The sequence below is a fragment of the Corythoichthys intestinalis genome, chromosome 5 (assembly GCF_030265065.1).
Source record: "Corythoichthys intestinalis isolate RoL2023-P3 chromosome 5, ASM3026506v1, whole genome shotgun sequence".
Taxonomy (NCBI): Eukaryota; Metazoa; Chordata; class Actinopteri; order Syngnathiformes; family Syngnathidae; genus Corythoichthys; species Corythoichthys intestinalis.
The window spans coordinates 34,354,458-34,367,293 of NC_080399.1; the positions used below are offsets into that span (position 1 = coordinate 34,354,458).

Consider the following 12,836-nt stretch of genomic DNA (forward strand, 5'->3'; position numbering starts at 1 on the left):
ACAAATTATGACACAATGAAAAAAATACTGTCTTTATATAGATCACTGATATCTACCTCATAACTATCGCTTAATGGTTTTTTTTTTTTTGTTACTGTCGTATTTTCCACGATATGTTAGAGGATAAATAATCAATCCAAACAAAGAAAAATTGAAAAAAAAAAAAAAAAAACGTTTCAAAGGGTATATATATGAAAAAGAACATCTCGACCACTTCTTGATGTCTGCCATTTCTGCATCGCGACCCTTGTTGTATTACCATGTTTCACCGATAAAATCGCCCAAAAATCCGGCTGTAGCCATTCACATCTGTGTGTTGACACTCGGTGATTCATGCTACATGGAGTTTTTCGATCGAAACAAGGTAAGTATGTGATATTATCTTGTTAAAATCATGGCGTCTTTAATTATGCTCTTTCATGCTCTCACCTTCAGTTAGGGTTTTGCTGTTTAAAAAAAAATGTTTTTTTTTTTAAAAATGCCCTCCTGTTCAATGGAACTTCAAGTCACCTGAGTGTTTTCCGCCCAATATACTGTATATATATATATATATATATATATATATATATATATATATATATATATATATATATATATATATATATATATATATACACACACTGTAAAATGACGAGAAATAGTCAATTATTCCATAACAGGTCAAACAGTTTCTAGTTTCTTTACCCATTTCCAGGTACTCGTCGAAGAGTTGCAGTTGCCCAAACATCAGCAGGTTGTTGTCTTGCTCCCAACGGCTATACAGACTGTCTGGGTGGCTGCGAGCTCTTCTGCCACGCCACCAGTTCATTAACACCCTGTCGCACACGAGCGGGTAATTAATTGCAGGCAGCACACATGCATAGTGTACTGAACGTATTGTTGATGAGATTTTGGTGTACTCACGGGACCAGAGACTCCTGGATGTTGCCCCACACCTGCTTCCCGGTCATCACGATTACAAGCTGGGTGGTCAATTCAATCAAACAACCACCAGGGTCACACTGAAAGCAAACATACACTTAAGGAAATTGATAAATAATTTTTGGGGAGAAGAAAACTACTAAACGATATCAGTATGTTTATCAAATTTTGATACCTTTTAATGCTGGAACAGTTTTGATGTGAGCCAAATGTGAGCTTTCACTTAACAAGTAATATCAGTCTAAATTAATTTACAAAGGAAATACAGATTAATGATGCCATTTAGCAGCCACAAAAAAACTACCACTCAGTGACTACCGTAATTTCCCGAATATAACGCGCACTTTTTTTCCCCAAAATCAACTTGTAAAATCATGGTGTGCATTATAAACGGGTACATGGATGGAGACAGAAATATATATATATTACATGTATATATAAACCGATTTTTTTTTTTATTGACACGGCCACATTGTGTTGAAGAAACGTATGCGGTGACCCGTTGCCGACCATTAAGGTACGTGACGTCACCATTTTGTTTCGGTAATACTTCACTCTAATCGGCCGAATGATTTCATCTGTGTTAAATTCTGCTTTTTTTCACTCTTCATAAAGCACAGAATTTAGTTTCTTGAACTCATTTGAGTCAACGTTTATTGCAGCTCCGCAACTCGGACCATAACAAACATAAGCACACACTTCCTATGTCCGTCAACTATATCTGTCCCTCGGGAAACTCAAACCCAAATAACAATAGTTCCTATTGTTACTGTCGTGTTAACAGCGATGAGCTCTCATGGATTTCCGACTTACGTTCTCACTTTCATTTTACCGTATCAATCCATGGAAGAAACATTTATTCATCATGATGAAGCAAGCAAGTTATACAGCAGCCTTTAAAAGAAAAGTCACATCTGTTTTGTTTTCTCCTAGATTCTGGTAAGTTGGAGAAGTTGTCAAATCATATTATTACCGTAAATATTGTCAGTTTATGGTAATGTTTTGAACTACTAATGTGCTATGCTTGTGCTGTGTTTCACCAGTCAGTAAAATGACATTTCTGTATCTGTACACGAGCTGTTTTCTTGAATTCTTCTATTTATTAGTGCTAAAATTAGGGTGCGCGTTATAAACGGGTACAATAATTTTCCCTAGATTTTACAAGTAAATTTGGGGTGCGCATTATACACGGGTGCGCTTAATATTCGGGAAATTACGGAATATGGAATTCTAATACAAATTTCGCTTCTTTCCACATACGTTAAACATAGACGTTACAATCATAAACATTATGTTGGGGTTTAGAAAGTATGAAATACCCAACAAATGCTCATATTACTCAACACAAATGTCCGCAACAAAATGCTAGTGGGTTAATGTGGCTAACTGGGTCTCGAAGAGGTTGGCGGACAAGATCGGTTATATTTTTAGTGATCGACCAATGACCAATTAATGAAATTGGGCCCCATCGATTAGCCAACCCATCGATCATTGCATCTTTAATAGAATCACAACCCTCTGGGAGTCCTTTCCATGGCCATGTAAGCACTTAATCAACCATAATAAGTTTAGGTGAATAATGGAAAAAGAAAGTTAGCTACCTCTTCATTCCTGAGTCTAGTCGTCTGGCCAAACATGTAAGAATAACCTCCAGGATAGCCGATGAATTTGCCTTTAAAGAATGCTACATAGAAGATGGAGGAGTAGTAGTTGACAAACTGGAATAGGAACATCTTTACTGTCAGCTTGTTCTCATACTCCACGTGCGTCTTTGGAATTTCTGTGGCAATAATAAGTTTAAAAAAAAAAAAAAAAAATGTAAACAAAAAGGCTGACACATTTTAAACACTCCTACTACATCCTTCTGGCTCTCACCCAGGTTAGTTATCCAAATAGCCACTCGTTCATACATTAGGTTGAGTATCATAATGATGACAAAGTTGATGCATGAGCCGGTGACAGCGGTGGCCAGCTGCGGGGTGATTGAGGAACCCATCTTGTTAAATTGTTCATTCTCCTTCATGAAGCTGGCAAAGGCTGCGTAGACAGCCAGGCGGTATGCTATCACTCCGATGATGCAGGAAATGGTCAGACAAATCTTTGGGGAAAGAGATTAGAGCAACAACATGAAAATACGACTGCCAAACACCGCAACCGGTACTGTTATACTCAGCAAAATACAAGCAAGCAAAGCGAGCTGGGAGACGTGAAGTTTGCAAAGAATATGAAGGAAATGCAGAAATAAACTTGACATTGTCGACTGAATGCTCACCCACAAAAGGACAGTAGCTCCAGAAAAACATATACGTGCACACCTGACTGTTGTTATGGGTAAGTTAGGCTCCATTTCCTATACCATGAGCAAGCAAAGCAGGTACAAAAAAAGGTCAGTCACACTTTGTTAAAGCCTGAAAAGGAAGTACACGAGGTTCCTTTATTTGCCAATCGCTTTAGATTTGAGGTCGACCAAAATGTACTGATTAAGGTTTCAGTGATGCTGACAGACGTCCAATCCCCCAGTTGAAATGGATTGGACGTCTAATGCTGTCAATAGCAGTGCATGAATTAAGATCCAGTTATCAGACAGAGAAGGAAACTTGTGCCTAGGAGTCTTTTTCAGAACTATACACCATGACAAAACCTTTCCCAAATGAAACTGACATTAATTTTCAGCACAACCCTTACCCAGAATAACACGGTGACCCAGCACAGAAATAATTTTGCCACAATATCAGTAGCAGTCCTCTCAAGAACCAACTCAGATTCCTACAAGTGGGGCAACGATGTGGTCAAAACAAATTTTAAGTATCCAGTTTCACTCAATAAGGAGTCCAACTTCAATTGACTTCATACTAGTGATGGGTCCGTGAGACCTCATGAAGCATGTCCACACAGTGACACACTGTGTTGACACAGTGTGGATACTGTGTCATTGAATACTGACACCTGCTGGACATAAAAAATCCCTACAGGCAACCCACTTGACAGATTGACACTGAATTGATGACATTGCATGTAAAATCAAATCATTTAAGTCTTTGCATTCATATTGCATTATTGCATATCTTTAAATTATGTGAACATATATTATAATGTGAAAATATAAGTAATAATGAATGGGTGAATGAGGATGCTTGTGGACTTTTTGTTCTGATAAAATTTTATTCAAAAACATAGTTTTTTAATGTTTAAAATTTAGTTGGTTCCTTTTCATTTATTTTTTGAACAAGCAATTTCTTAGCCAGCTGAAAGAGGTTTGGATAAGATGTCCATTGGCTCCTCCAGTATTGAAGAAAATCTGCATTGCGTGCCATGTTCGGCTCAGCCATGCATTGTTGCACTTTTGCAATTTCATATACAGTTGCATTGCTTCCTTGACTCCCCACTTCGTCATCTAAGTGGTACCATAGCCCATTAGAAAAAAATTTAAGCGGACAATAAATAAATTATAGCTTAATTACTGATTTCTAATAAATTACCAAAAAAGCTACTGTGGGAGAGTAAAGGAATGGCTCTATACCTTGTGTTTATTTTAGGATTATCAAAAACTTCATTCTCATGCTTGGCCCAATAATGCTTCAGGATTGAGGAGGTGGCTACTGTTTGTATATATCAGGTTAAAATTACAAATGCGACATTTCACCTGCAAAAATAATAAACTTATTAACATATCCGAAATCTTCGAATCCGCGCGACGCAATTCGATCAGCACGTCCAAACCAGGACTCGTACCCGCGCGCACTACAAATCGCAGGTGAACGTGAGAGGTCAGTGCACTGACCACCAAGCCAGCATGTCATATAACAGTATTACCTTTTATAGGCAACAAATGGGATATTTCCACGCACCGCAAATGACGGACCCACGTGTACCCGTCACACTAATAAACTAAGAGTTAACTTAAAATTAATTGTATTTTGAATGGAAGATGACAAGTGTGTTTTCCCGGTGTTACGTCCATTTCCACAGCATGTAGACAACGAGGAAGTAACTGTGAGATGTGGATTGTTTCAGCAGCTCCATCGCGTTGACGGATGCGCTTCCTTTTGAACCAGTTTGCCGCGTCATGACTGTGTCGACACAGTTCAATGAGTTCATGCATCGGTCACGTGATTTTCTTGTAGCGATACGCGCACCGACGCAGGGTTTGCTCCATGAGCTCAGCGCGCGCGCCGGCGCATTAGTATCACTGGACCCATCACTACTTCAGACATATATCGTCAGATCTTGACTTTCTCTCAACACAATCAGAAATCACAAGAGTTTTGTCATGAGTACATGGACACCTGAGTGATGGGATTCAGCTTGCGGCTGGTGCACCTAATCTCGTACTCAGGACGGATCTGCAGTTGCTGCTCCTCCTCCTCAAAGTCCACCAGATCCCACTCATACGCTAGACGGGCCTGGCGCCTCTTCCAAAGCTCCAGAAATAAAGTCACTAAAAAAGAAATATGTTTCATCAGATTTATCTTGGCTTTAAAGCTTAGTACATGGACACTAGACATTTTTCGTCCTATCGATTTTTGCCTCATTTTGCTGCTTATTTTAATCTAATCTGCCCAAGGCCTTTAGAATCAGTCACACAAAATAATTTAAATGATATTTTTTATAAACAATGGAATGTCTTTTTTTTTCTAAACAATAGGGGTGTAACGGTACACAAAAATCTCAGTTCGGTACGTACCTCGGTTTTGAGGTCACGGTTCGGTTCATTTTCGGTACAGTAAGAAAACAAAATGCAAAATATAAACGTGCTAGTTTTTTATCACACACTTTTGTGCTTTTAACAATAGGAACATTAGCCTATACAAAGCTAGAATTCTGCTCAAAAAGTAGCGGGTATTTAAAGATAATCCAACAACAATTTGCCTTTCAGACCCCGCATATTGGTCAGCTTTCTTTCTGAAAGAAAAGAAGAAAAAAGAAGTCCTGTGCTAAAGAGAAAAGCAATCCTAATGACAAAGATTTTACCATGTATTTTATAAATGAAATGCCTCAATGAAACATTGTTTTTTCTTATGAACGGTTTTCAAAAGCTTTATTGGTGGATTTTCTCAAGTTAAAGCGCCACACAGAAATTAATAAATTTAATTGTGTAAGCATGATGTGTGTATCATTCTTATTATTTAATTACAGGTGTTTTAGCTCATTTCAATTTATTTTATTTAAATGGCCTATTATTTATTTTATTATGTGTTTATATTTTTCAAATGTGATGTAGTATTCATTTATATTGTATATTTTATGTTGTATAACTTTAGTTCCTATGTGAATATTAGTTCCTACTTGTTTTGTTGTGGTAGGAGGGTTTTGTATTGCCCACAGGGCCGTATTGGTTATTATTATAGCAGAGAAGACAGCAGTAAATCAACAAAGACAAGTCAGCTGTGCCCCGATCTACCACTCAAGAGATCTGATGGACTCAAAAAGTAGGTTACGATTGCATATTAGCTCGAAAATAGACCGGATCCACCGTATTTTTACACTAGTGACTTCCGGTCCGCCCGGTCTGCTAGCTAGTAGTATTGACACAGGAGGGCCGGGTCTCGCATCATATAATAAACTCTGCCGTTTTTTTCGCGTGCGTCGCGTTGAGCCGCTTCTGGGACACATCTAGCACGCGGCCGCACTGCAACTGGTGTGCATTGGCTGATTGAGTCTAATGCCCGCGTTTAACTGCGTCCTCGCGGCGGCCACGTTGTCGCACCGTTGACGTTTCTGGGTTATATTGTCCTATCGTGTTGGTCCTCATTATAGTAGAGAAGACGGAGTAAATATAATCTACACAAAGAAACTGTAACCCGATCGACTCACAGCCTCAAAAAGTAAGGGTTATATTACGTCAGAAACTCGTTCGGTACGTGTCCGTTCCCAACCGAGCACCACGAACCGAAACGGTTCAATACTATTACATGTACCGTTACACCCTTACTAAGCAATCACATTTCAAATTTGCTCAACATCATGATTTTATTGTATTCTCACTGGCTATTTAGATATAGCTAAAACATGTCTCCTCACACTAATACATAGAATAATCAGTATCTGTAGTGTGTATGACGTACTGAATTCAAATGATCCAGTTTTTGACCGATTAAGTCAGTCAATTCCTCATTGAAGACCCAGGCTAGGTAAAAGATTCATAGATCTGGATACAATGATTAGTTAAGCACGATTAAATTGAATTTAATCAAAACGCAAAATTACGATCAATATTGTCATCTTTTAGATATACTGTTTAATTTAAAAGAATGGTTATTCAAATGTCTGAAATGCTTCAGTACCAAAATTGTCACAAACATCAAATTTGCTTTGTACATTTTATTGCTTTAAGTGATGAAACGATCGCTGGTAGCCCTCCCAGTCAAAATAAATTGGATGTCAATGGCTGCGAATGAGTTAACACCGAAAATGAAATACAGTTTAAAACCCCAATCTTTTTTACTTGATTCCGATTCTCTGTTTAACAAATACAAGTGGAAGGATGTCAAGTTGGCCCTTGCGTCCTTTGATTTTTCTGAAAGCCGCCCTTGAAAGAAAATGTTTGGACACCCCTGACCTATGTGGACATCACAATTTGGGTCATCTAGGCCACACTTGTATACTTAAACGTTAATACCACGGCATCTATGACCTAAAATGTGATGCCCATGTATGTGGTCACCGGGTCTTTATAAGGTAATTATTATTATCATTTTTTTTAAATGATTACAGTGCCTTGCAAAAGTATTCGGCCCCCTTGAATCTTGCAACCTTTCGCCACATTTCAGGCTTCAAACATAAAGATATGAAATTTAATTTTTTTGTCAAGAATCAACAACAAGTGGGACACAATCGTGAAGTGGTACAACATTTATTGGATAATTTAAACTTTTTTAACAAATAAAAAACTGAAAAGTGGGGCGTGCAATATTATTCGGCCCCTTTACTTTCAGTGCAGCAAAATCACTCCAGAAGTTCAGTGAGGATCTCTGAATGATCCAATGTTGTCCTAAATGACCGATGATGATAAATAGAATCCACCTGTGTGTATGTATAAATGCACCTGCTCTGTGATAGTCTCAGGGTTCTGTTTATAGTGCAGAGAGCATTATGAAAACCAAGGAACACACCAGGCAGGTCCGAGATACTGTTGTGGAGAAGTTTAAAGCCGGATTTGGATACAAAAAGATTTCCCAAGCTTTAAACATCTCAAGGAGCACTGTGCAAGTCATCATATTGAAATGGAAGGAGCATCAGACCACTGCAAATCTACCAAGACCCGGCCATCCTTCCAAACTTTCTTCTCAAACAAGGAGAAAACTGATCAGAGATGCAGCCAAGAGGCCCATGATCACTCTGGATGAACTGCAGAGATCTACAGCTGAGGTGGGAGAGTCTGTCCATAGGACAACAATCAGTCGTACACTGCACAAATCTGGCCTTTATGGAAGAGTGGCAAGAAGAAAGCCATTTCTCAAAGATATCCATAAAAAGTCTCGTTTAAAGTTTGCCACAAGCCACCTGGGAGACACACCAAACATGTGGAAGAAGGTGCTCTGGTCAGATGAAACCAAAATTGAACTTTTTGGCCACAATGCAAAACGATATGTTTGGCGTAAAAGCAACACAGCTCATCACCCTGAACACACCATCCCCACTGTCAAACATGGTGGTGGCAGCATCATGATTTGGGCCTGCTTTTCTTCAGCAGGGACAGGGAAGATGGTTAAAATTGACGGGAAGATGGATGCAGCCAAATACAGGAACATTCTGGAAGAAAACCTGTTGGTATCTGCACAAGACCTGAGACTGGGACGGAGATTTATCTTCCAACAGGACAATGATCCAAAACATAAAGCCAAATCTACAATGGAATGGTTCAAAAATAAACGTATCCAGGTGTTAGAATGGCCAAGTCAAAGTCCAGACCTGAATCCAATCGAGAATCTGTGGAAAGAGCTGAAGACTGCTGTTCACAAACACTCTCCATCCAACCTCACTGAGCTCGAGCTGTTTTGCAAGGAAGAATGGGCAAGAATGTCAGTCTCTCGGTGTGCAAAACTGATAGAAACATACCCCAAGCGACTTGCAGCTGTAATTGGAGCAAAAGGTGGCGCTACAAAGTATTAACGCAAGGGGGCCGAATAATATTGCACGCCCCACTTTTCAGTTTTTTATTTGTTAAAAAAGTTTAAATTATCCAATAAATTTTGTTCCACTTCACGATTGTGTCCCACTTGTTGTTGATTTTTGACAAAAAATTAGAATTTTATATCTTTATGTTTAAAGCCTGAAATGTGGCGAAAGGTTGCAAGGTTCAAGGGGGCCGAATACTTTTGCAAGGCACTGTAAATATAGTCACTTGCCCATTAAAGAGTTATATGTTCAATGACTCTTTTACATAAAATTAAAGGGTGCTCATTCGTGACAAGCGGTACTTTGACACAATGACGCAACAGTTTAACCAGTACCACATGTGCCGATGACCGGTTTCAAGGTATACCGTGGTATGAAACCGCAAAAAATTTCCGTCACACCGTCCCTACGGTATTGGCTATTTTTTATGTCCCAAAAATGCAGGGAGAAATCCCTCACTTGCAGCTGCAAGGCTCAACCCTCCCCCACTGGTTTTTACTCAGTGTCAGTTAGTCAGCTGTGCTACATGATAGCTGGAGGAGGTGAAACTCCTCAACTTTCCCTCCCACATGGAAAAAAACAAAATCGCTGGTATGGGAATACTTCGGCAACAGAAAAGTTACAGACGACCACGGCTTAGAGGAGGAGGGCCAACCAACAGAGCTGAAAGATATTGGAAAAAACTTACACTGCGACTTTTTGGGGGTATTATATATATATATATATTTTCACCAGATGACTTGATTAGCTCTGTTTGGTAAAACTTTGGTTGACTTACCATATTTTTGTATTACTTACTGTATTGCCTTCAGTATTTTATTAGATTGTTTTTCCTGAATTTCCCCCTTGTTTTTCTCATTTATCCTTGTATTCGTCTTCTTATTTTTTAAATTGTATATTCTTTAAACAATTTGTCATATTCTTCATTATAAAAATGTTACCTTAGTTTCTGTATTTTTTTAATTATTCCATAATAGATTCAGGGTGCTTCAATTTACTTTAATTGTATTTATTTATTCATTTATTTAAGAACGGAAAGTGCAAAAAAATTGCAAAACGGCGATAAATGATTTTATTCCAATAATACCACTTGGTTCATGCTAAGGGGGTTTATCTGTGAATGAGATTGCTGTATATAAAAGGGATACAGGAAGCCATGTCTTGCACACATGCTGCTTTTATGAAGCAAACCAAACGTTTATGTGTTCAAAACGTAATGATAATAATCGCACATCCTCTAAAAGGGAAAACTGCGCCTGGGCACATCGCGATGGCGATATTAAAAGAATATTATTGTGCATGCCTACCAACCGACATTCAAAACATGTTTAGAGAGAGTGGCTGCTGACGAGGCAATACTTCCAATATGATTTCGCATTTATACGAAATTAAAGGTTCGTAAACAATATCATATACGTTTCCCACCAGCTACGACAGTTAACTCCAGCATGTTTAGTGTCTCTAGCGGTGGTAAAACATGTTGTGTTTTTTTCTCTCTGGCAACTGTGTTGAGAAAGAGAGTGTGTGTATAATGTAACCATGATACAAGTCATACACATGTGCTTTTTATGGAAAATAATTATTTTTGTTTTGATGGTAATAATGTTGACCTGTGGCTGTACGCGCACTTAAAAGGACTGCATTTATTTTAATTTTATTTAGAATATTTCAGCTTTTTTGTTTTATTATTAAGATTTGTTTTAACTTAACATTAGGTATACTTATGTTCCAATTTGCTAATATGTTTTGAAAAAAAAAAAATCCTGTTCAATGGGGAAAAAAGTGTTTTTTTTTAACCCAGGTATCTCAATGTAACACATTTTAGAGCTGTAATTGCAATGCCGTGATACCGTGAAATTTTTGCTTAAAATTGTCATAGCGTCAGAATCTTATACCAGCACATGCTTGAGTACCACTAGGTGGTACTACAGCTCAAAAGTGCAGGGCAGAATTTACTCACCCCAAATCCCCATGAATATGGCAAACAGCAAAGTTCCCGCATTGTCAAAGAGATGCGCTTGCTGAAAGAAAAGACAGATTTGAGAATTATAAATGTTAGATGCAGTTGTTAGCATGCTTTCATTATCATCCATTTTGAGAACGGGCATGGATCGGCAAACAACTCACCCATGATGAATTGCATGTTGTGCTGAGTTTCCAGAAGGTACATTTCTTGTCACACAGCGGACACATCACAATATTGCCTCCGATTTTCTCACTGCAGATTTCCTTACTAAGCATATTTGGAATCAGTAGCACTAGTGAGCAGGATCATTGTGTGGAAAAAAAAAAGTTATCTGCATAATGTATTGTTTCGCAAACTCACCTCCACTCATTGTCTTTGTATGAGGACAAACCATAGTAGAAACAAAGTAATCCCACAATTGCAGCAAAAAATAACATCTCAGTGTAGAACCCAAGCCAGGCAAAATAGAGGCCAATCCGCTCCCCGTAGTACTTCCTGTCGAGGGGTAAAAACACGTTATAGGATAGAGATGTTTGAATATGCTAACAAACGTTGTCACTGTGCTCTGTATATTGACCTGATGAGGTTGAGAGGCTGCTCTTTGAAGAAGCATGAAAATTTGGCCCAGTTTTGGTAGAGATTGTATCTGTCCCTCTCAAAACTAGAATCCTTCGGTTTTACCCAGTATCTTCCCTGCACACGCACACAAACAAGCACAGTATTACTGTATTTGAAAAATCTTTGATTATTCAATACTGTAATTTGGGAAAAGGGTCTCACATCATGCAATGGAAATGCCCCTGTGTAGGTGCAGTTGTTAAGCAATCTCTTGATTCCTTTCTTGTCTTTATCCAGGTGTTCATCCTCTACATATGGACACCGGGAGAGGATGTAGTATACCTAGGAAAAGAGAAAAGCAGACTTAATCAAAGGATTGCAAATTGTATGCATTAAAAGAAAATAACCCGGTTAACTACCCAAACACTCTTTCAGACATTGTCAGAAAGGATACCAAACATACTTACTATCCTGTTGCGAGTGGCAGGGCTAAAGAATGTATCTTTGTCATCGATGAGAAAGAAGTCTGCTTTGCTCTTGTTGAAGGTAGCGGTGAAGAAGTCCGGGTCAGGATACATGATGTGCTCCGGAAGACGCAAAGGGGTGGCCAACCAACTCAAGGGATTCACAGATTTTCTTTGCATGTCGTTGACCTTAAAGGGTGCTTTGATTTTCAGCACATCTGCATAAGTGGCCAAAACCTCCCAAGGTGCGTGGATCTTCACAAAGTAGGTCTTTCCATCTTCCGATTCCTAATATAATAAGACAATGATTTTATCTGGTAAATTGTTTCCAATGTACAATAGGGCAAATAAGTATTTAGTCAACCACTAATTGTGCAAGTCTCCCACTTGAAAATATTAGAGAGGCCTGTAATTGTCAACATGGGTAAACCTCAACCATGAGAGACAGAATGTGGGAAAAAAAAACAGAAAATCACATTGTTCGATTTTTAAAGCATTTATTTCCAAATTAGAGCGGAAAATAAGTATTTGGTCACCTACAAACAAGCAAGATTTCTGGCTGTCAAAGACGTCTAACTTCTTCTAACGAGGCTCCACTCGTTAAGGCCATAACACATTCTCCCAGTCCTCTTCTGGATCATATAAATGCTCTTTAGCAAACCGCCGACAGGCCTGGACGTGTACTTTCTTCAGCAGGGGGACACGTCTGGCAGTGCAGGATTTGAGTCACTGGCGGCGCATTGTGTAACTGATAGTAGCCTTTGTTACTGTGGTCCCAGCTCTCTGTAGGTCATTCACTAGGCCCCTCC

The 12,836-nt window shown here is 38.8% G+C and overlaps 1 protein-coding gene across 4 annotated transcripts in view; it reads right to left on the reverse strand.

Moving 5' to 3' along the window:
* Nucleotides 1-12,836, reverse strand: part of ano5a (anoctamin 5a) — a 38,708-nt gene that overhangs the window by 10,567 nt on the left and 15,305 nt on the right. For 3 of the 4 annotated variants that reach the window (XM_057836988.1, XM_057836990.1, XM_057836991.1), the window contains 11 exons: nucleotides 12,031-12,315; nucleotides 11,583-11,905; nucleotides 11,366-11,500; nucleotides 11,167-11,272; nucleotides 11,000-11,060; nucleotides 5,208-5,359; nucleotides 3,194-3,271; nucleotides 2,797-3,019; nucleotides 2,523-2,701; nucleotides 904-1,001; nucleotides 685-815 (listed from right to left, as the gene is read on the reverse strand). In XM_057836988.1, coding sequence (XP_057692971.1) covers nucleotides 685-815; nucleotides 904-1,001; nucleotides 2,523-2,701; nucleotides 2,797-3,019; nucleotides 3,194-3,271; nucleotides 5,208-5,359; nucleotides 11,000-11,060; nucleotides 11,167-11,272; nucleotides 11,366-11,500; nucleotides 11,583-11,905; nucleotides 12,031-12,315 — 1,771 coding nt within the window. The remainder of the gene's footprint in view (nucleotides 1-684; nucleotides 816-903; nucleotides 1,002-2,522; nucleotides 2,702-2,796; nucleotides 3,020-3,193; nucleotides 3,272-5,207; nucleotides 5,360-10,999; nucleotides 11,061-11,166; nucleotides 11,273-11,365; nucleotides 11,501-11,582; nucleotides 11,906-12,030; nucleotides 12,316-12,836) is intronic. The other variant, XM_057836989.1, reaches the window with a different exon arrangement.